Source organism: Xenopus tropicalis, chromosome 3, assembly GCF_000004195.4.
Source record: "Xenopus tropicalis strain Nigerian chromosome 3, UCB_Xtro_10.0, whole genome shotgun sequence".
NCBI lineage: Eukaryota > Metazoa > Chordata > Amphibia > Anura > Pipidae > Xenopus > Xenopus tropicalis.
This window is the reverse complement of record NC_030679.2, coordinates 22,749,964-22,772,869: the sequence shown is the minus strand read 5'-3', so window position 1 is coordinate 22,772,869 and position 22,906 is coordinate 22,749,964. Positions and strand designations below refer to the sequence as shown.

General features: G+C 37.4%; 1 protein-coding gene across 1 annotated transcript in view; it reads right to left on the bottom strand.

Moving 5' to 3' along the window:
• The window catches only part of fstl4 (follistatin like 4), a 223,867-nt gene that overhangs the window by 63,117 nt on the left and 137,844 nt on the right, over positions 1-22,906 (bottom strand). Inside the window, exons 5-6 of the mRNA XM_031898726.1 lie at positions 17,041-17,231; positions 14,895-15,012 (exon numbers count right to left, since the gene is read on the bottom strand). Coding sequence (XP_031754586.1) covers positions 14,895-15,012; positions 17,041-17,231 — 309 coding nt within the window. The remainder of the gene's footprint in view (positions 1-14,894; positions 15,013-17,040; positions 17,232-22,906) is intronic.

The window sequence follows — 22,906 nt, the reverse complement described above, 5'->3', positions numbered from 1 at the left end:
AATGTGCAACCGACTGTAAAATATGATTGATTTACACAGCATTTCACGGAAGGTTTTTTCCCAGATTTTGCATAGCCTAGAGCGATTTAAAATAATGCCAAAATTTTAGGCATTAGAAAAAAAAATATATCTTTATAAACTTCAATGATTGCCATGCAAGGCATTACTTTATGCATATAACAATGGAGCTTTGTATAAATGCACTTTGTTTTATAGCAACCATTTCTTGATGTACAATATTTTTCATACCTTTATAAATGTTCTCCCTGGTTTTATGCCTTAGATGTATTCATTAGTACCATTACATTTGAATTATTGGTTTCATTTTGTAGAATGTGAGAGCTCAGCCATAGCAGGCCATGATTCTTTATATTTGAATGTCAAGGTGAAAATTCACTGGTAAATTATTTGTTCTGTTGTACAAAGCAGTGCAACTGTGTATTTCACGAAGTATACTTGGTTAGAGACTGGTCATGTTCATCATCTAGGGTTAGAATATTACACATACCTAATTATATTTCAGGCAGAAGTGCACTGTGATACATTCTTATTACGTGACAATTATATAATAGAAAAATGAAGAAATCTGCAAAATGAAAGAAACCATAATTCTAAGCTATATATTTATTAAAAAATGACAATTATTTTAGATTTATCATGCAGTTGCCATTAAAAGCAACATCTGTGTATCCCTTACTATCTGGAAACCTGTTATCTAGAAAGCTCTGAATTACAGGAAGGCCATGTCCCAGGCCAAATACCGTATATACTTGAGTATAAGTCGATCCGAGTATAAGCCGAGGTACTTAATTTTACCTAAGAAAACTGGAAAAACTTATTGACTCGAGTATAAGCCTAGGGTGGGAAATGCAGCCGCTACTGCTAAGTCTCAATAATCAAATATTTAATGAAAGGACACTCAGCGTGACCCCCTGTGAATTCGACATAAATATATAATGTTGGCAGCTGCAGATTAAGAGCAATAATATGTATTATAGTCAATTAATATATCTCGAGAACACTTATGTATTAACAAATATATTTCTATTAATGTTACATGAAAATGAGAAGGCAATGAGCTCTAACCTTTCTAAGCACTGAATCCCCCACCAATCAAAGCAGTGTTCTCAACTGCTGCTTGTCAGAAGCTCTAGGTAAATATCATCCAGTGGATGGGGGTGAGGCTCACGACTGAGCAGAGCGCACATGTGCATTCTCCAAAACAGCTTGATAAGGACAATTCTGAATGTAAAGATGTTCCACCAACATGTTGCTTCCTGGAACCATTACTCTATTCTCAGCATGATCAGTATAATTAAAGAGATGCAAAGACTCATTGGAAGCTGGAACAACTTTCCATACTTCAAAGAATTTTATAAGCCGAGGGTTCCTTTTTTAGCACATTTTTCGTGCTGGAAAACTCGGCTTATACTTGAGTAGATAAGGTAATTCTAATTTTTATTTTTGAAAACGATTTTTTTCTTGGTAATAATAAAACAGTACCTTGTACTTGATGGTAACTAAGCTGCATAAATCCATATTGGTGGCAAAACAATCCCACTGGGTTTACTTAATGCTTTAATGGTTTTTAGAAGACTTAAGGTATTAGAATGCAAATTACGGAAAGATCCCCTGTCAAGAAACCCCCAATCATTCCAGATAATAGATCCTATACATGCACAAGTAACATTGCAACAGTGTAGCTGTCAGGGCCTCTGGCCTTTAGATTGGATGGAAGCACGGGGCACCGGCAAGACAGTATTAGTAAAACAGACTAATTCTTTATTATGGCACAAGTATAGGGGACAAGGCAGTTAAAAAAAAATTCAGTAGCAATTGTAGTAAAATGGATACAAAATGGCTTCTTGAGCCTGGAACTGTAACAGTGTTCTACACAAAATAATAATTACAGTTATAATACACAGTTACTCCTTAGAGCAATTACTAGGGCAATCACCATGTTTTTCCCACAATGCAGTGTTTTTTTTCCTGAGAATTCCAGTGTTATTCTTACCAGAGTTACTGCCTGGTCCAGAGGTGGAGTTATCTCCAGGGTTCCACTCTGTCTATAGGCACAAGAATTCCCAGTTTGGAAAGGAAGGCAGAATGGACTGGGTGGTGCTAAGTGCACAGGGCCGCTGCTGGCCAAATGGGTGTCCTAAGCAGAAATTTACTTTTGTGCCCCCTCCCCCAAATATTAAGGAAGTAAAAATAAAATAACACACAGTGCCCCCAATTGCCCCCATAGACTATGCCCCCATAGTAAGTGCCCCCAATAGCCCCCATAGACAATGCCCCCATAGTAAGTGCCCCCAATTGCCCCCATAGATTGATTGATCTATCCGGGACAGCAGGATGCGATATAAAAACCGGCGGGACAGTGTTGGGGGGTATGTTATAATATATAAAAATGTTTTTTTTGGAGCAGCTGGGATGGTGCCCCCCTGGGAGTTGGTGCCCTATGCAGACTGAGTACTCTGCTTATAGGGAGCGGCGGCCCTGTAAGTGCAACAATAGGGAAGTGCAAGGATTTTGGCACAAGTACATTTAATGAAACTGGTTTTACACCTGAATGACTGTGGGGAAAGTGCAGGGCTCGCAACTACACTTGCAGACATACATGAGCCCTAGCAGCATTCTAGAAAATTTTTTAGTTTATTATTTCACATTTGTTGTATGTTAATATTGTTAATATGTTAATATTAATGAGCTGTATGTTAATCCTTACCTTAAAATAACCTGATATTCTGACACCCTTTGAATTCCTGATCACACACGTGTGGCTGTTACCCTCAAGCTGCTTGCCAGTGACGTCACACACACAATGTAGGGGTATAGGGCAGCACAGGACCTAAATACACCCTGGCACAAAATGTAAAAAGAGTAGAATAATTTTTCATCTTGTTACATTAGGTACCAGTAGGGGCTTTTACTAAAGTGTTTATTGTAGAAAAGGGTTTTCTTAGCAGAAAAATGGCTACTGACTGGTGTTGGGAATGCTTGTAGATAGTTTTGCAGACATTTTAGACAAAACTATTGAAGTATAGTTAGGGGGGCATTTACTAAGCTGAGATTTTTTTCAGGTCAGGGTGAAAACATCACAAACCCTGAAAAAGTTGCAGAAAAAAAAAGACTTTTTGAGTTTTTTGGATTTTTGACACTGGTTTTTGTGCGAAAATTCGAATAAAGTTGCGATTATTGCAGGGATTGAGTGCTAATGACATTAAAAAATGAAGACTAACATGTAACTTTATCTTTCAATGTAAAATTTAGTCGAGCAAGATAACGGGCTACAATTTCTGCAACTTTTAATATGGTCAGTTCCCTCATTTTTCGCCAGGAAACGTTTTATTTTGTTTATTATTGCTTTATTGCCAAGCTGTATAATTTGTTCAACACTAGCAATTGTATTCTGTTATGAATCCAGTGAAATTCATGTGAGATAAGACTGAATTATGCCGCTCCAGTAAGTCATTTCTTCCAGAAGGCTGCCTTTATAGCCTCTGCAATCACAACAGTGGAAAGATGCACTACATGCTTTACTGGGCAGCAATCACCCATATCTGATATTGAACTTGTGCCGAAACTGACATTTTAGTTACACCGTATTTACAGTATATCACAACAAAATGAACAAATATGTTTTTTTTATTTTTTTTAGAGAAGAGATGGTAGTAGATTTAAGCAGAGCCCTTGGCTGCAATTCTAAAACATTTTGATTCACTTGAATTTTTTTTTTCCAAAAGGCTTTGAACTCCACATGGGGAAAACAAAATTTAGCAATAAGCGGGCTGCTTTTGACAAGTTTCTTCCTATTGCGACATATTTGCTCAGCAAAATCTACTCAGCATTTTTTCAATACATTACTAAGAATGACAAGGGATACATTTCTTCAGATCTCTGAAGCGCCGGCTGATAGATCTGTTTTTTTGTTGCAGGAGTTAGCTAATTTTTTTCTATGACAGTGATTTAGAAGAGGCATAAAATTGCCTCATCTAAAAATAGGAAATCATTAAATGTTTGCCTTCTGAATCCAGCAGAATGTACAGGTTAGTTTTACTCACATTAAATAAAAGTACATGCCCTTTACTTTGTTTTCTCTACCTAACGCATTTCCCTCCAGGAAAAGGGCCAGATTCAATTCCAGGATAAAAACATATCTTATGGTTTTACTCAGTCTAAGGCAAATTTTGGAATTAAGTTAGAAGAATTTTCATGGTTAAATGATTCCCTTCTCTCTGTAATAATAAAACAGTACCTGTACTTGATCCCAACTAAGATATAATTACCCCTTATTGGGGGCAGAACAGCCCTATTGGGTTTATTTAATGGTTAAATGATTCCCTTTTCTCTGTAATAATAAAACAGTACCTGTACTTGATCCCAGCTAAGATATAATTACCCCTTATTGGGGGCAGAACAGCCCTATTGGGTTTATTTAATGGTTAAATGATTCCCTTTTCTCTGTAATAATAAAACAGTACCTGTACTTGATCCCAACTAAGATATAATTACCCCTTATTGGGGCAGAACAGCCCTATTGGGTTTATTTAATGGTTAAATGATTCCCGTTTCTCTGTAATAATAAAACAGTACCTGTACTTGATCCCAACTAAGATATAATTACCCCTTATTGGGGGCAGAACAGCCCTATTGGGTTTATTTAATGGTTAAATGATTCCCTTTTCTCTGTAATAATAAAACAGTACCTGTACTTGATCCCAACTAAGATATAATTACTCCTTATTGGGGTAGAACAGCCCTATTGGGTTTATTTAATGGTTAAATGATTCCCTTTTCTCTGTAATAATAAAACAGTACCTGTACTTGATCCTAACTAAGATATAATTACTCCTTATTGGGGTAGAACAGCCCTATTGGGTTTATTTAATGGTTAAATGATTCCCTTTTCTCTGTAATAATAAAACAGTACCTGTACTTGATCCCAACTAAGATATAATTACCCCTTATTGGGGGCAGAACAGCCCTATTGGGTTTATTTAATGGTTAAATGATTCCCTTTTCTCTGTAATAATAAAACAGTACCTGTACTTGATCCCAACTAAGATATAATTACCCCTTATTGGGGGCAGAACAATCCTATTGGGTTTATTTAATGGTTAAATGATTCCCTTTTCTCTGTAATAATAAAACAGTACCTGTACTTGATCCAAACTAAGATATAATTACCCCTTATTGGGGGCAGAACAGTCCTATTGGGTTTATTTAATGGTTAAATGATTCCCTTTTCTCTGTTTGTGGGTGGGAGTGGATATTGATATTGTAAATAAAGAGGACAGAATTCCTTAAATCCGCTTCCCATCGGAATCACAGGTTCTTTAGCTCAAGGAAACAATAACATAATAAGTGATTAACGGGAGTCCTGGGTGTTCACGCGTAGGTTAAAATCCTGGGAAGCACAGCATATTTTTTCAAATGTCTGTCGCTACTCTGCATCTGCTTCTTTTAAAGTATACAATGCATCTGCTTCTTTGCTAATTTTTGCAAAACAGATGTCACACTGAGATACACTGTATGAACCTTTGTATTTTATCGCTTTATGGAATTAATCATGACTGTGTGCAATATGATGAAATATGTAAACAACCTTATCGCTCATTTACGTGACAGTTCCATTAATTCTCAAGTCCATTCTCCTTAGTTAGTATCTTAAATGAAAATCTGTTACAGAACATTTGCAATTCCATGTAAAGTCATTGGCTGTTTTATTTTTCCATAGAATTCCATTTTACTTTACAAGTCAAGAAACAAAATGATATAGACAATAACATAATTAGATCAACGTTGCCATAAAGTGTGGGTGTTTTAAATGCATAAATTCTATTGAGCCTTACTGCCAGTTATGTAATTGTACTGTCATTCATTTACAAAATTGCTTTGTTTAGCGCATAATTGACTGTGTTTTGTTAAAAATGAAACTGGGATAGGATTTATACGCACCGTAAATCCATTTTTCCTCAGTCCCAGAGACTGACTAACTAGATGGTCCTTACCTGTAGGTAGGAAAAAAAGCTAACCAATAAAATGTGCCCTCCACTATATAGCTCTCACTGCAAACAACCAGAATATAAAGCCATAACAAATAAGGAGATAATCGGCACAGAAGAAGAACTATTTTAATAAAAAGGGGAAACATTGTGTGCTGCCTTTGGGTTTGAAAGGTAAAGGGATTTAGAGAAAATATAAAATCTATATTTCTGTGAAAGCCAAAGCTAACAATTGGTGATAAAACTGACTTTCTTCAATTTAAAGGCTTGAAGTTCACCAATACATCTGGTAAAGCAGTGATCCCCAACCAGTGGCTTGTGAGCAACATGTTACTCACCAATCCATTGGATGTTGCTCCCAGTGGCCTCAAACCAGGTAGTTATTTTTTAATCCTGACTTGGTGGCAAGTTATGGTTAAATAAAAAAGATTTATTACTAAATAAAGCCCCCTGTAAGCGGATAGTGTGCATAGAAGCTGTCTAATAGCCAATCTTAGCCCTTATTTGGCACCTCCATGAGCTTTTATGGTGCTTGTGTTGCTCTCCAAGTCTTTTTACATTTGACTGTGGCTCGCGAGTAAGAAAGGTTGGGGACCCCTGTGGAAAAGGCTAAAGTAGTTAAAAAAAGTCATTGTTATGGATAGATGGGACATAGAAACTTATGTTACTAAATTGATTTAGAAAACCCTATTTTGAAGAAACAGTTGGAATAGAAACAGATTTAAAGGACAAGGAAAGGCTTCAACTGCATCACACAGTATAGTATAAAGGCCCCTTTCCTGTACCTGTTCGCCAACTTTATGTCGCTCAAGTTCCCCACATGCCACTTTCAAAGTTGGCACTATTCCACCTCCATTGTAGGTGCCATTTTAGTTATAGTGACATCATAAAGATGCCACTGTGAAGGTAAATGCGCATTCAACAAGCTTCTGCCTCCCCTTGAGGCAAGCATGTTTAAGACTCTTGTGAGCTGGCAGGACATAGCAGGACACAAGAGACAAGAGCAGGAGTGAAACACACACCAATTAGATGTACTGTATGTATGCAGGTATTTGTGCTGTACAATTGCCACCATGACAACCTTCATTGGCTGCTGCCATTGGTATGCACTTACAGAAGGCAGTGGTGAGTGCAACTCCTCAACAATTAGAAAGCTCGCTCACACAGTTTACTAATGTGCATATGCCAACGTTCTTCAATTATTCTGTGCATTCAGTCTTGGTCTTTGTGAAACTGCAGTGAATGATGGGAATTTTTAGGAATGAGGTGAGAGGTTTTGCCTGCAATGTGGGGTTTGCAAAGAAAAAGAGCTTAATATAGTGGGGAATGGAAAGGACAGATAAAATCACTATAGGTATGGCTTTTAATAGAGGTTAACTCTATCCTACGCTTTCGTTGTCTTTTATGTTAAGTAATCTGTCTTTCCGTAAATTTGGACCATTTTTTGTATATAGGTTAGTTATCTGCTTCTTGCTAAGAAGTATTGATAACCTCAGGGGAGACTTACAATTACACAATTAGATTCATCTCAGTTTCCAAGCATGAAATCACAGATAATCTGGATTTCAAGAGCCAAGGAGGTAGCAACAGATAGCTGGATTACATCGGTAAACTGAGGCCTTCAATGCCTGGTAGGAGCAATCAGAATTATATCATTTTAAACAGTGTCGGACTGAGATGCCAGGGGCCCACCAGAAAACCTTGGACCGTAGGCCCACTTTCTAAACTATTACTCCTCCTCTCCTCCCTCAACCTTTTCTCTATCCTTCCATGTTTTTTCCCATACAGAAATAGGGAATGACCATGCTATTGGCCAAAGCGTTAGAAGCAAGAGGACCCACTGACACCTGGGCCCACCGGGAGTTTTCCTGGTATCCTGGTGGGCCAGTCCAACACTGATTTTAAAGCCTTAGTTTCACTCTTGCAATGATAGGGAGTTGAGCATAAACTAGAATAAAGTCCCAAGGTCATGCAAAGACAACTTGCCCTGATGGTAACTAAAAGAAGTTTTTTGAGGCCACAAGGTCTATTTCTGGTGTCTCAAAATAGGTCTCCATTCTTTAGCAGGCATGTTTTGGTGACTTAAGTAACTACTTGTTTGATGTGACCCTTATGTGTCCTGATAGTAGACCTGAAAGCATCTTTTGATGAGATCTCTGCTTTTTGTACCCCTTGATGGTTTATGCAATGGGCAAGCGTAAATTTGGGTGTTTAAATATGAAAGTATTCCTCCAGGGTTTGGAAGGAAAACAGAAGAATATGTGCCATAGTGTTTAAAGATAATATATTTTGGGGGTTTTGGTCTTTCCTTTGAGACATACTTGTTACTGAGAGAAGTGCAAATAAAAAGAACAGTACAATAGTGGCACATAATAAGAGAAGCATTCAGCAGAGAGCACATCCCAATCTAGTGGTTCTTTCAGCCAAGCTGACAAGTGGCTGAAACAACAAATGTGGCAGTGCTAATGTCTCACCTGTAGGTTGGAAAAAAACAATAGTGGACTATCTATCTGCCCGTAGGGGCATAAGAAAATAGTTTTATAAAAAAAGAAAGCCAGAATTCTCTATCTGAAATTTAGTACACAAAAGCATTTTCCATTACTATAACTAACTACAATCTACACCCTCATTAATGGCCATTCAAACCTTCCATATTGATTTCTTCAAGGGAGCGCGCTGATGATACTGACCATCCATGCTACATTTGTAAGTAAGAACCTAAAACTTCACTGTAGAACCTTACTGTGGTCTATTTATGCAGAAATCCAAGAATTGTGAAAGGGGAAGCAGGTGTCATGTTGTTTATCTTTATCTGATGTTTATTTCTTACCATACACCAACTCTATGATTGTTTTTTTTGTAGTCTTGGTTGCTTCTAAGATTCCCAAATAATTTCTCAACTATCGTCTACACCAGAGACCCCCAACCTTTTTTTACCCATGAGCAACGTTTAAATGAAAAAAATGTTGGGGAGCAACAAAAACATGAAAACATCCTAGGGAATGACCAGTAAGGGCTGTGACTGGTTATTGGATAGCCCAATGATGACTGGCAGACTGCATGAGGCTCTGCTTGACAGTACACATGGTCTTTATGCCTCCAAATCTTGTCTTCAAGTCAGAAATTCAAAAATGAAAACCTGCTTTGAGGCCACTGGGAGCAACAGAGAGGGGTTGGGGAGCAACATGTTCACAAGCCACTGGTTGGAGATCACTGGTCTACACTGACCAAGAAAAGACTTCTTTAAGGGTAAAAACAATTAGTAGAGGAGCCTCAACTTGTGGACGGTTTAAGTCCCCCTTCTTGTTGTGCTATGTGTGACCAGAAGGTTCAATCGCATTTTTTATTACTGAAGGTAATACAAATATGAATACCCTTCTGTAGTTACATACTATCAGAAATTAGTAATTTCAATGTATTAAGCATTTTCCCCCTATAATATACATTCGTTGCATTCGTGGTAACAAATTCAGCATATTTTTAGTCTTTAAAATTCAACAGCTCACACAAAAACAAACATTTCAAAAGAGAGTTATATCTTACCTAATTGGGTTAGATATTATCAACCTAATATTCTTCCCTACTGGGACATTGTGAGAACTCTTAACACTGCCTCTGTTCCATATATTTAACTTGCATTTTGAAGATTGAATGCAAAAATTCTCAAAGGAGAGACAAATCAATGAAGCCAGGTCAATGAATTATTTTGTTCTTTGTTCTGATTGAGAAGCCAACTTGAAAAGAAGACCACATGCGGAGCGGGAAATAGCCAAGGGCATATCATAGAGTACAATGTGCCGATATCTAGTACACGTTCCAGCTGATATCGCTATTACAGTTATATTTGAGGTCGTCTAACATTGTTCTATATACTACCTCAACTTGAAATTTCTTTGATTATCACATTTAGGAATTATGGTTCAAATAAAAAACAGCTTTAGCTCAAAAAAGCAGGTTAGTAATCAACACTTTATGGAAGCAGATAAAACTATTCACACCTAAATGTTTCACCTCAAAGTTAGAAACGCTGTTTGCCTGAATCAATATAAAATGATAAACTGTGCAAGACATATTCAATCATATCTGCTATCAATTTAATTAAGGCACTTCAGTCTTAGCAGACCTACTTTGCAAAAACCTAACAACTGGCTGCTTAATTATAGTTTTGTCTGCTCGAATCATGCATTTTAGTAGTACAAATGTCCTTTAAGTTTCTAAAAACTTTTTTAAAAAACAAGAAGATAATACACAGGGGATTATTTACTACTGCTTAGATTTTCTTTTCTGATTTGGATCTTTTTTTAGTGCTAAAAATCGCAGAAAAAAGTTGCAAATTTTTCAAAAATTACTATGGGGCTGATTTATTAAAGTACCACAGGTACGAAATACAAAAAAATTGTATTAGATCGTACTGTGTGTATTTTCTGCGACTTTTTCGTATATTTGTGTGACTTTTTCGTACTTTGCAACAAAATTGTATTGTCGTGCCGAATTTGAATGTTTTGGATTCATTAAAGCTTTGGTATGGTGACTTTCCTTGGGCCAAGTTGGAGCTGCAGAGTGCCATTGAGCCCTATGGGAGGCTTTCCTTGGGCCAGGTTGGAGCTGCAGAGTGCCATTGAGCCCTATAGGAGACTTTCCTTGGGCCAGGTTGGAGCTGCAGAGTGCCATTGAGCCCTATGGGAGACTTTCCTTGGGCCAGGTTGGAGCTGCAGAGTGCCATTGAGCCCTATGGGAGACTTTCCTTGGGCCGGGTTGGAGCTGCAGAGTGCCATTGAGCCCTATGGGAGACTTTCCTTGGGCCAGGTTGGAGCTGCAGAGTGTCATTGAGCCCTATGGGAGACTTTCCTTGGGCCGGGTTGGAGCCGCAGAGTGCCATTGAGCCCTATGGGAGACTTCCAAAATCATGCACTGAAGGATCAAATTCAGAAAGATTTCACCACTGTTTACGATCGCTCGGATACGAAAATTTCGTGACTTTCGGATCGCCAATACGATATTATTGTCATTAATACGATTTTTCCGTAAGCATTTTCGTGATATTTGCGATCATCAGAAATTATCATATTTAATCCGAATTTTTCCCATTTCTGGATTCAAACTCGTACTTTGATGAATCAGCCCCTATGTGATAAAACTGCTAGAAAATCCAAATCCGACAATTCACCAGCTAAAACCTGCCGAGATCATGTACAAGTCAGTGGTAGATGTTCTTCCCTTTCCCTGGAGGATCCTTCTTTGCTTTGAAACTTTAAATGGGGGTTTAGATTTTTGACGCTGGTTTTTTGTGCAAAAATTAGAAAACGTAGGAGTTTCGGTGCAACAAGTCAGAAAATGTGGAGTTTTGCAACTTTTGTGCAACTTTTTCAGTTCAGACTTTTTAGTAAATGTCAGACATTTATGGAAATAAGTGTATTCAAATTTTTAAAAAGAAAAGCGTTTAGTAAATCTGCCCCATAGTGAGTAAGGACATACTTCTCTCCTGCTCCTCTATGGTGGTGCGCTGTTGGGCTGTCACATCCTGTTGTGCTCTAACTTCCTGTTGTGCTCATCGCTTAAATGAAAGTCACAATTAGAGCTTTATGGCAGGGACGCAGACCAGTGGAGGACTACATTGTTGAGTTTAGGCACTGGGCTATTGATACAGAATGGAATGAAAAGGACCTTAAACACCAGCATTTAGATCTAAAGATAAATCTTATTTCTCTACTTATAAAGATTGATCAAAGACTGTGAAAGTTGTTCAGAGAAAACAGATTCACCTTTCTGGTTACCACCCCAGGCTTTGCTAGCACCCATTACAATTGGGCAATTTTGACTCATTTGACAGAAGACAATTGTACATTTGTCTTTATCGCAGAGCTTCCGGTTACATGCTTAGAGATTGCCCTGTGGATCTTGAGAGTAGATGAGTCTCAGTTGATTCCTAGGAACATGTCTTAAGCCTAAGGAAACTCATTTTCTTTTCCTCTGTCTCTTCAGCTCACTGGAAGAAGGATTGATATGGTGGCCATTATTGATTGAGGTGCCAGTTGTTTTGTTGGCAAGGATGAGATTCCTGTCAAAAACACGTCCACACCCTTGTGGTTTGATTGACTGAATGGCTCAATGTTATCCTCAGACCAAATTGGCTCTGATTCTCAGCCCTTATGACTTTATTTTCACTGCAATTGTGTCAAAGACATAAAAAATGGTGTCTGATTTAAGGAACAGATGCAGAGTTATTGTATGCAAACTCAAGCAGCGAAAACAAGTAATCCCAGTTGTCCTGAAAGAGAAGAAACACTGATATTGTTCAAGGTTCGACAGGTGTGGTCCGTCAACCATTAGACTGCGGATGAAACCCAGAAGAAAAATTCTTAAAGTCTTAATCTTTAGACTGTGAACTGAGTTCCTTGATTAGTAATAATTTCTTGAGCAAAATGATGTAGTCACATAAGTTGATCAGCAGTGAGGCAATGAGCAGGCCCAGGAGGGCAATGAAATTAACCATGTTGGTAAGTCCATCGACAACAACAAAAATGGCATCACAGCCAGAATAATTTCCACAATAAAATCAATTATAATTGAACTCCAAGGATGTTTAAGGTCCCCATACACGCTGAGATCCACTCGATTGGCGAGATCGCCAAGCGAGCGGATCTGCACCCGATATCCCCACCTACAGGTGGGCGATATCGGGGAGCGTGTAGTTAAAAAAAAATAATAATTTAATCATTTGGCCCTGGGGCCAAACGATCGAATTATACTGGCGGCCATGGGCCAGATATCAGTCACAGTTGTATAACTATTGGGAAGGCGATTTAGAACAGTAACAGTTGTTCTTTCCCTACCTCACAATTCTCAATCCAAATGAACTGTTAGTATAATGTAGAGTGTGCTATTCTAAACAACTTGCACTTGATCTTTATTTTGTATTATTTGTGGGTTTTTCATTATTTAGCTTTTTGTTCAGCAGTTTTCCTGTTTGGAATTTCAGGCTAATTTAGGCTATGATTAAGTGCCCAGATAGGCACGAAACGCGTAATGAGCACCCGGACCATACCAAATACATGGGTAAGCTTTTTCTTCCATTTCTCAAGGCTTAGATCTATATATATCATTGGATTAACTTAGCAACCAGGCAGGGATTTGAACGAGAGACAGGAATGTGAATAAAGGGGGGGGGGGGGGGGGGGGCTAAATAGAAAGCTAAGTCATAAAAACTAAGGTAAGGGATCCCCATTTAAAAACTGGAAAGAATCAGAAAAAGAAGGCAAAGAATTCACATACTATTAAAAAAATAAAGACCAATTGAATAAGCCATTGTGAGTTAACCTGCACAGGTGCTTTACACAAAGGTGAGTAGGGGAATGACACAGACGTAAAGGGGAAAAGAATAGCAGCCTTGAAAAGAGTGGTTTAAGCTTCCTTCTGAAGCCTGCCAATCAGGATCCTGTACAAAATATTTATGTTAGATCCAGCCTTTTAGTTTGGGCATTCTTAAAAACTACACAAAGGTGGTAACTGTACATAAAGAGGGTGGAGAACTTTCTTCTTTAATGATTTCTAATTCAGGCAATTCAAATATTTCAAATAATTCACAATATATCTTAGGACATTTGTAATGTCAATACAAAAACTATTTGCTATTTGTAGAGAGTGTGCTTTTTATGGGTGATCAAAGGCAAACATGCCTAGCAACAAAGCACTTAAATGTCAGGCATCAGTTGGAGTGGTGTAAAGGTCACAGCCATTGGACTACGGAGCAATGAAAATCTGGCCCCTTCAATGATAAATCATCATCTGTCAGTCGGAATGAAAACTCTGGGTTTGGAAGATGCCAGGATAATATTACCGGTCACAATGCATACAGTAGGAAGTAAAGTTAATATAAAAGGAATAATGGTATTGGGCTGTTTTCCATGGTTTTGTCTAAAACCCCTGGCTCCCTTAAAAGGCAACCTAAAGGCTACAATGCACTTAGCATTCTTGACAAATTCATGCTTTCTACTTTGACAACAGTTTATTATCTTAGCACATTGCGACCATACAAAATGCGTTTGTTGAGATCGGAATAGAAGAACTTGAGTGGCCTGCACAGAACACAGCCCCCAACTTAAATGAACACTTGTGGGTGCATTAAAAATCTTATTGATCCCCCACTGCAGTAACCTACCTCATTAATTCTTAATACTGGTATGGGATCCATTATCTGGAAACCCGTTATCCAGAAAGCTCCAAATTACAGAAAGGCCATCTTCCATAGACTCATTTTTAATTAAATAATTCAGATTTTTAAAAACCATTTCCTTTTTCTCTGCATAATTAAAACAATACCATAAACTTAATCCTAGCATACAATTAACCATTACTGAAGGCAAAATAATCCTATTGGGTTTAATTAATGTTTAAATGAGTTTTTTAGTAGATATAAGGTATGGAGAGACAAATTACAGAAAGATCCGTTATACAGAAAACCCCAGGTCCCATATACAGTATGCTGGATAATAGGTCCCATACCTTTAATAAAATAATAGAAGAAGGTCCACTATCCAACTTTTTTTTTTATTAAAGAGGTTTTTATCCCAAATGAAGACAGTAATCAAATGTCACTTGCAATTACAATTTACAATGAAAAGTGAAATGCAATAATTAGTCAATAAGACTTGCTGTAATTCGGCTGTATAAAGAAGCAAGGCTTAATTTATTAAATAATCACCAAAGTTCTTGGTCACTGTGGATTCCAAATATACACCAAAAGGTTTCAGAATAAACTACTGCAAAATCATCTGTAAAACCCAGAAAATTGCCTCATACGCCAATCTCATATAGGCCCCACAGTAATGAATTCTTTTAGCACCCTTTCAAAATACAGAAATAATCTATGAAACTCATATAACTTACGGAATGCAGTATAGAATTCTGGGAGTGTTAGGTCACCATCAATGTTGTAGTCATCAAACCGAAGTAGATCTTCTACTGAGCAATCCAAGCCATTGTCTAGTTCCTTCTCCTTCGCATACTGCACACAAAAATAGTTTTATAGATTTGTATCAGTTTCTAATTAATATATACAACAACATTATATGTTGAAACATTTTATAATACATGTGCAGAAACCAGAAAAATGGATATTAAATGATATTTTGTAATATTTTGCAGTTAATATAAAAGACGCAATCAATAGGAATATTTATGTGCATTACATGGCATAAATAAGCCCCAATGTAGGTTCTTTACATTTGTTTTAAGTATGGGGAGGACAGTGACATTTTGAGACATTTTTGAATTGGTCTACATTATTCTAATAGGGTTTAGTGAGGCAGCCAACCAGGTAGTGGTTTGTATAAGAGACTAGAAGATGAATAGGAGAGGGCCAGAATTAGGGGGTAAGTAATAAGGATAAATTAAAAAATTGTATAATTACAGAGGAATAGTTTTTTGGATGCCCCTCAGTAACCCCCAGTAAGTCCTGTTTTATAAAATCATCATCATTTAAAAAAAGGAAATAATTGAAAAAAGTAATTAAAAATCAAGTCAACAGTTCCTAAGAATAGAGGATTATATTATATATAATATCATTAAAATTTAACTAAACTTTTAGCACAAGCATATGACACACAATATAACTTATTTTAGAAAATACTAAAATGCTGTATATCCAGAATTCTGGGGAAAATATAGTAATTAGTATGAAAATGATGTTTACACAGGGCTGGAACTAGGGGTAGGGTGCAACAGTGGGGGGAGGGGCTACAGGCACATACTTCTGTCTTCTGTCTGCCTATCCTTAATCCAAGTATATTGGAATAACCAGTAAAACCAATTTTTCTGTGATATTATATTCAGATAACCCCCCCCCCCCAACATAATTATATAATTGTGAGGAAAGGATAGAATTAGAAAAAAACATTCCATAATTGTACTACTTTAGCCAAAATTCACTAGGAAAAGTCTCTCTTGAAAAAAATAAGGTATGGATTTTATAGAGAGAGATCCTGAGGATCACATACCCTGCAGGATAAAGTTATTATAATAAGGAAGGCAAGTTTCCAGTAAAGAAACATAAGATGTAAGGCTAAAACAGTTCAGCAGTTAGTTTATTTAAAACCAAAGTCAGTGTTTAGTTTGAACCTTAATCTGTTTATAGTGTAATCTGGGCGCTAATGGCTCAGTAGATTTATTAATCCATATTAGCGCTGACAACACAGAGACTTGAGAGGCTGAGATTCAACTCCAATTCTTTTTGCAAGAACTTTACTACTGAGGTTTCTGAAGTATTAAGAAATATATTGTTAGTTTATTACACCCTAGGAAATTCCTCTCCCAGATTTGGCAGTATATGGATATGCCTTAGGCATAGAGGCGGGGCAGACAATTACTTTCACTTTCCATTCAGCACCCACTTTCCCCTTCCCTAATTGTGTTGCCAGGGCATGGGCATTAGGACCCCCATTCTGACCCATAAACAAGGTTTGGGGTGATACAAAGCTTGCCTTAATAACAGGGCCTGCCTGCTTACTGTGATTGTGAATTCCAGGACTGAAGGAAACAAGATTTATATTACTTATACAGTGTAAGTGAAGTTTATTTTGCTTGATTAACACAATAGAAAAGAATTCAGAGCTATTTCATAGGGTGACAGGTCCCCTTTAAGAATTTTCGACTAAAACTTCAGAAGTGTAGGAAGCTTAAGAACAACTTGATAGATTAAAGACATTTAAGCAACTGTTTTAGAGTAAACATTATGTTGCTTTAGACAAGCGTTTGTTAGGAAATATTTTTTTCTGGATTCATTTTCTGTATGATCTTGGATGCTGAAACATCCTTCACATATACCATTAAAACTGGTATTGAGGCTGTACTTAACTCATACCAACAGAACCAAGATTTTTTTCCCATTATTCTTATTTTTATCTAACTGCTATGTGTTGAAGACAATATGAAATTGCTTTTTCATTGAAATTGAAGCTGGTTATTCTCAATTTTCTTTTATACTAGGAAATATTATTATTGCCTTCATTCAAGCTTTAACCAATGCTTTGCCCACCTGAGCCAACTCAAAGCTGTCTAGATGACCATCATTGTTCATATCCAAATAGTTAAACAGGTTTTCCACCAGTGCACGTTTTTGAGATCTTTTGTCCTCCATAGGGCTGCTTTGCGTATTCTTTCGATTAGCCTGAAGATCAAGTAGTATGCTCTTAAGCCGGTTATAGTCAGCCATAGTGCACGTGTCATCTAAAACAGATACAGATTTATGTATAAGAAAACAATTTCAGATTTTGTATGGTAAGCCACATAGTACAAATGATTGCACAGATATGGTATGCAGGTATATCTAATCTAGAAATCTAATCTAGAAATCTTAGATTAAACGGTGCCCTGTTTAAGCAAACAGTTCTTCCATTATTTGCTACTTGCATTATCTCTGTAATAATAACTATACTGGCATAGATCTATGTCACGCCCCTTTTGGTTTGTTTTTTTTATTTTTTTTAATAGCCTAATGCATGGTGCTCCAAACTACAGAAAGACCCCTTATCCTGAAGACCCCAGAGGGCTGATTCACTAAAATGCGTTAAAACGAGCGCTATTTATAGCATGTGCTAAAAATTTTATCGCGCCTAATTTTTTGCGTCTTAACGCACGATTCACTAAAAGTATACTTGTGTTAATTTAGATGCGATGCTGCTTGCGTTATTTAAGTCGCAAAGACTATTTTCGTGCGGTATTTGACGGAACACGCGCTAATCAACGCATCGCGCACAAATAGTCGCAGTGTGCGAAAAAAGACATACCATATTAGCCATACACGGCATTACTTTCGTAAAACTACTTTTCTGAAAATTCCCATTTCCCTGCAAACTGGCGGCTGCATCACTCTAGTGCCAACACAGACTTGAATAAATCCCACTGCAAAGTCCATGTTGTGTTGTCAAAAGCTCACGAACCACAATGTTCTTTAAGTACCGCCTGCCCCAAGTAGGTGTTAATTTTCGCACAGACAAATGCGGTATTTAGCACGTCTAAGTGTTTGTGAATCATGCGTTAGTGTTATTTCTGCGCGCTGATTAACGCAATGCGGTAAAATTAAGGCATGCGGTTGCGCGCTAATTAACGTACGTGATATGCAACAACGCATGCGATAATACTTTAGCGTATCGCGCCTTTTTTTTCGCGCCAATTTTAATGCAAAAAAGCATGTGATATGTGTTATCGCACTTTAGTGAATCAACCCTCAGGTCCCACGCTCTACAGGCTATAAATCCTATACCTGTCCATGAAAAAAACTGAAAAATTTGCCTTTCTCTGCTTAAACAGTTTTGCAGCTGGAAAGACCAACAAAACATATTACAAAAAAGATAACACATGATTTTAAAATTTGTTATATGAAGCATAAATTCCATTGAACATTTCCTTACACATTTCCGTGTTTACTGCTAGAGGTAATTTCTTTTTCTTGCTAAATTGCTTCGTTTTAGCCTCATACAGTAAGTAGTCTTGAGCTCCATTTCCAAAATATAAAAAAAACTTTTTCTTTCAGCTTTTTTTCTCTTTTCTCCTAAGGTACTTCCTAAGCATCTCCTCCTCCCTCACTGCCTGCTATGAGTGTAGTTAGTAAAGAAAGATAATTAGCTCGGTGAAAACAAGCTGTTCCTTATTGCTGCCTCAGATAAGGAAGAGTTCATTATAAAGGAAATTGACTTCCCCTTCGTACACAATTGCTCTGAAGAGCCAAAGAAGTGGGTAAAATTCAAATTAAAATGTTTTACATTTCAATAAATTGGTAACAATATCTCAACAAATTAGTTCCTCAAGAAGGCCAGTCAACAAAAGGAAACTATCAACCGCAAAGCACAGGGGGACCCACTTCTCCATCATATCTGAGGGCTCACCCAGGACACCTTGAACCTTCCGTTACCCCAGGAGAAAGCACACATACGTGGGAGCACAGGCTGCCCCCATTTATTATTATTATTAACATTTATTTATAATGCGCCAACATATTCCGCAGCGCTGTACAATAAGTGGATTTCATACATTGGACATACAGAGTAACATATAAAGCAATCAATAACCGATACAAGAGCTGAAGAGGGCCCTGCCCAAAAGAGCTTACAATCTACCATTTGATTTAAATTATATCTACACTTTTGATAAAGCACAACTTAAACACTTCTGGATATTAACATCAAAATAGTGGAACAATTCAAAGAGAAGTATTTAGAAAACCTAACTCCAACAATTTCTTTTTGAGGGCTGAGAGTATACACCCCATCAGATTTCGGCTGTGATGGTGGGGCAGTTTCTCTGAATAAGGAGGAACTGCTTCACTGAAAATGAATTTGAAAAATGGGCCAAAGAACTTGAGGGGAGATTGGAAGAGAGCAAATGCCCCAAAATTGGATCACACAAGGATATAACAGGGCTAAAGATACATAGAGAAAGTGTCTGATCATAGCCAGTAGTATACCGTCACTAATACTTAAAAGAAACATAGCCATGTTATAAGTACTGATGATGTCTTACAGAAATGTATTGGTATAGAACCACCGCTGGTAGCCAAACATGCGCCTAATTTAGGAAATCTTTTAGTGAGAAGTGAATTCAATAGAAGTGGTTCTGGAACCTGGAGGAATAGATGTAGAACTAAGGGATCGCACCCCTGTGGTAACTGTGAAGTGTGCAATATAATGCTGAGAACTAAAGATTTTACTCATTTTACTGGCACAAAATATAGTATTGTTTATAAAGCATGCTGTCCTATGATATATATTGGTAAAGCAATTAGTGGGAAAGAGGGAAAGAGAAGTCTCAAACAGAGGAGGGCAATAGTTAACGAAGATGATAGGAGCTCTTTCTCAAGATATTTCTGGCATAGGCATGAATGTAACCAGACAGGACTTCAAGCTTGGGGAATTGCTTAAGTGAAGTACCCCAATAAGGGTGGTTATTAGGATAAAAGGATATTACAGAGAGCAACTAGATGGATTACCGTCATGAAATCCCACCACCCAAATGGCCTTAATTATAATGCTTCATTTCAATCATCCTCCATTAATTCTCTGCCCATATTTACAGGGATGCTTGAAAGTTTGTGACATTTTGTGATATTTTTATATGAATGTGACCTAAAATATCATATGATTTTCAAACAAGTCCTAAAAGTAGATGAAGAAAGTCTAGTTGTATTTATGCATTGAACATTATTAAGATAGAAGGCATTATTCGCTAGGCATTATAGGAAAATCTCCGTATATCAAGAGCAAGTGAAGGTCACATGACGAGAACCCAGATGAAGCTTGTCTGCGAAACGTGGAAAAGTGGAATTTAAAGCCCACATGTAAGACATTATCTCTATTATATAGAGTGAACCCCCTTTTAATACAATTTTGGTGACAGTAATAGGAGTAATCGGGAAATAGGGGCATGGTGGCATATTCTGTGCACCTTCCTGCCGAATACATTCAGACAATCTGCTCTATTTTGAAATTGAATGCATCGCTGCACTCCATTTATTTGACATTGTTACAGCAATGAAATTCAAACTGATTATGTGAATATCATATGGAAATATATGCCTTATCATCACCTTGGTGGTGTTATGCAACAGGTGTTTTTTATACCAGTTATTGAATACTATATTGAAGTTTGAATTCACATATTTACATTGTAATGTGCTCATTTTTACCTGCCAGCCTGTGTTTTTAACTTTAACCAACACGAGGGGGCATGTAATATGACGTCATTGCGTTGTGCTTCAGTGTGAAAATTCAAAATAAATAGACACCCGAGGCCTGGGTTCAATGCCTGAATATAGGTTTCTGGTCACATTCTAATTTGTCTGAACTTCTAGTTCCTGACCCAGTCCTCATCTCTGCCTGAAATTGACTAAAAGACCTATTTAACCCTTTGGGTACCACATTTTCCTGCCTGTCTACACTCCCTGCTTTGTCCTTGGTCCAGACTTTAACCCCAAAAGGGCTCTTTGAATCATCACTGGGGAGGAAAGCAGTACCAAAGGAGCCAAGCATATGGACAGAGGAGAAGTGAAGGGTCATTAATACTAGGATTTTAGCTTTACAATACTCACTGTAGTATACTCCACAGTAGAGTTTTTTTTCCCAGTTCCCCACTCAGTCAGAACAGGAATTTGTTATATCCCCCATTATTTTCCCAGTCTCACTTTTCCTATACCCTAAAATATAATACATTGTACAGTTACATAGGCATAAAATGCATCAGCAAATATGAAACATCATGTTGATGAGTTTTGCTGATTAGGAGCACCATAATAAATAGCTTTTCAAGCCTGATGATAAGAGTAGTTTATACGTTTTTTAAAGTTATACCAAAATCTGTGGACAGTGTGAAAAGTCAGTGTAAAAAGGCCTCCTCAAATAATACAGCAAGGGCCCACCTAAAACAATGAGTCTTGGGAAGGGGGGTATTCAGACTTTTCTGGAGCTTTATTAAGGGGATACATAGGGGTGCACTCAATAACCTTATAATATCTGCCTAGGCCTAGCCCTGGCCTCATCCTCCTCGTTACTAAAGAGAATGGTCTCCTGGCTGTTAAAAAAAACAATCCCTTCTAGAACTGCATTGTGCTACAAGAAAATGTCTTGTTTAGTGCACAAGAAGCTTTTCCTAACATTGTTTATTGTTGCCAGTGTTGCAATTTGCAGCTGTAAATCTTCAACTAAAGTGTCCAGGAGTGCCACATCCAGCACAGAGGTAAGCACTTTAGAACTCAAAAATAAGCAAATAGATGGCACCACATATATTTAACTTACTTTTTACTGCATTTACATTCCATTATATGGATAACCCCTGAGATCTTACAATAAATGTGCATTAATCCTGCCAGTTTTTCTTCTTGAGTCCTTTTGACAAAGGCATATGCTAAACAATCTACAGGTAGGTTGGTGCATCATCTTCTGATCATACACAGTTAGGATCACAGTGTGCCAAACGGTACCTATTTCACCAGCACAGATGGCGACACTTGGCACTTGTGCCCCAGAGGAAGACATTTAGGTGGCAAAATGCTTAATTTAGAATTATTTGCTTATAATGGAGTCTATGGGAGACGTCCTTTCCATAATTCTGAACTTTCTGGATAATGGGTTTCTGGATAAGGGATCCCATACCTGTAACAGATTGTCATAGGGCAAAGTCCATCTCATGTATAGTTTTTAGGGCATTGGCCTTCAGCACTGAATGTTAAAGATTTGGTGGTGTTTTTGTAGTTGGTGTTGTAGTTGGTTTTACTTTATCTATTAAAGGCTACAGTATGTTATTATCAGGAGTAATGACAGGCATTTTAAGTGCCACTGACTGCCGGTGTACAAAATGCCTTGTATGTGTGCCATATACTGTATCTAACTAAAACTGCCTAACACTGCTGGCACAGGGGGTTATTAAATTGCTCTAATGCTTGTTTATGGGCTCAGAACTGCATGTAATTCATGTGTCAGGCATTTTCAGTTTCAGGTGTTTCTCTGCCAGTTACAATTACAACCTATATGCAATTAGCATTAGTTTGTACAGAATTATTGCATTATAAAATACAAGCAAGATTTTGGTAAATTATATATTAGTGCATTTTCTGTGAATAATAGGCTGGCTATTTCTAAGGTCTTTTTATTATTTGTAATTACCATACATATTATAATGGATGGTTTATCTTTATATAAAGTTTCCACTAATTTGTATTACTTGTGTGTTAATATAATTTTATTCCAAGTGGGATTCATCAAAGTTTGGAACCTGGGGTTTTCCATAAAAGGGATTTTTCCTTAATTTGGATCTCCATACCTTACGTCTGCTAAAAAATCATATAATCATTAATAGGATTGTTTTGCCTCCAATACGGATTAAATATTAGGATTATGATTTATTATTAAAGA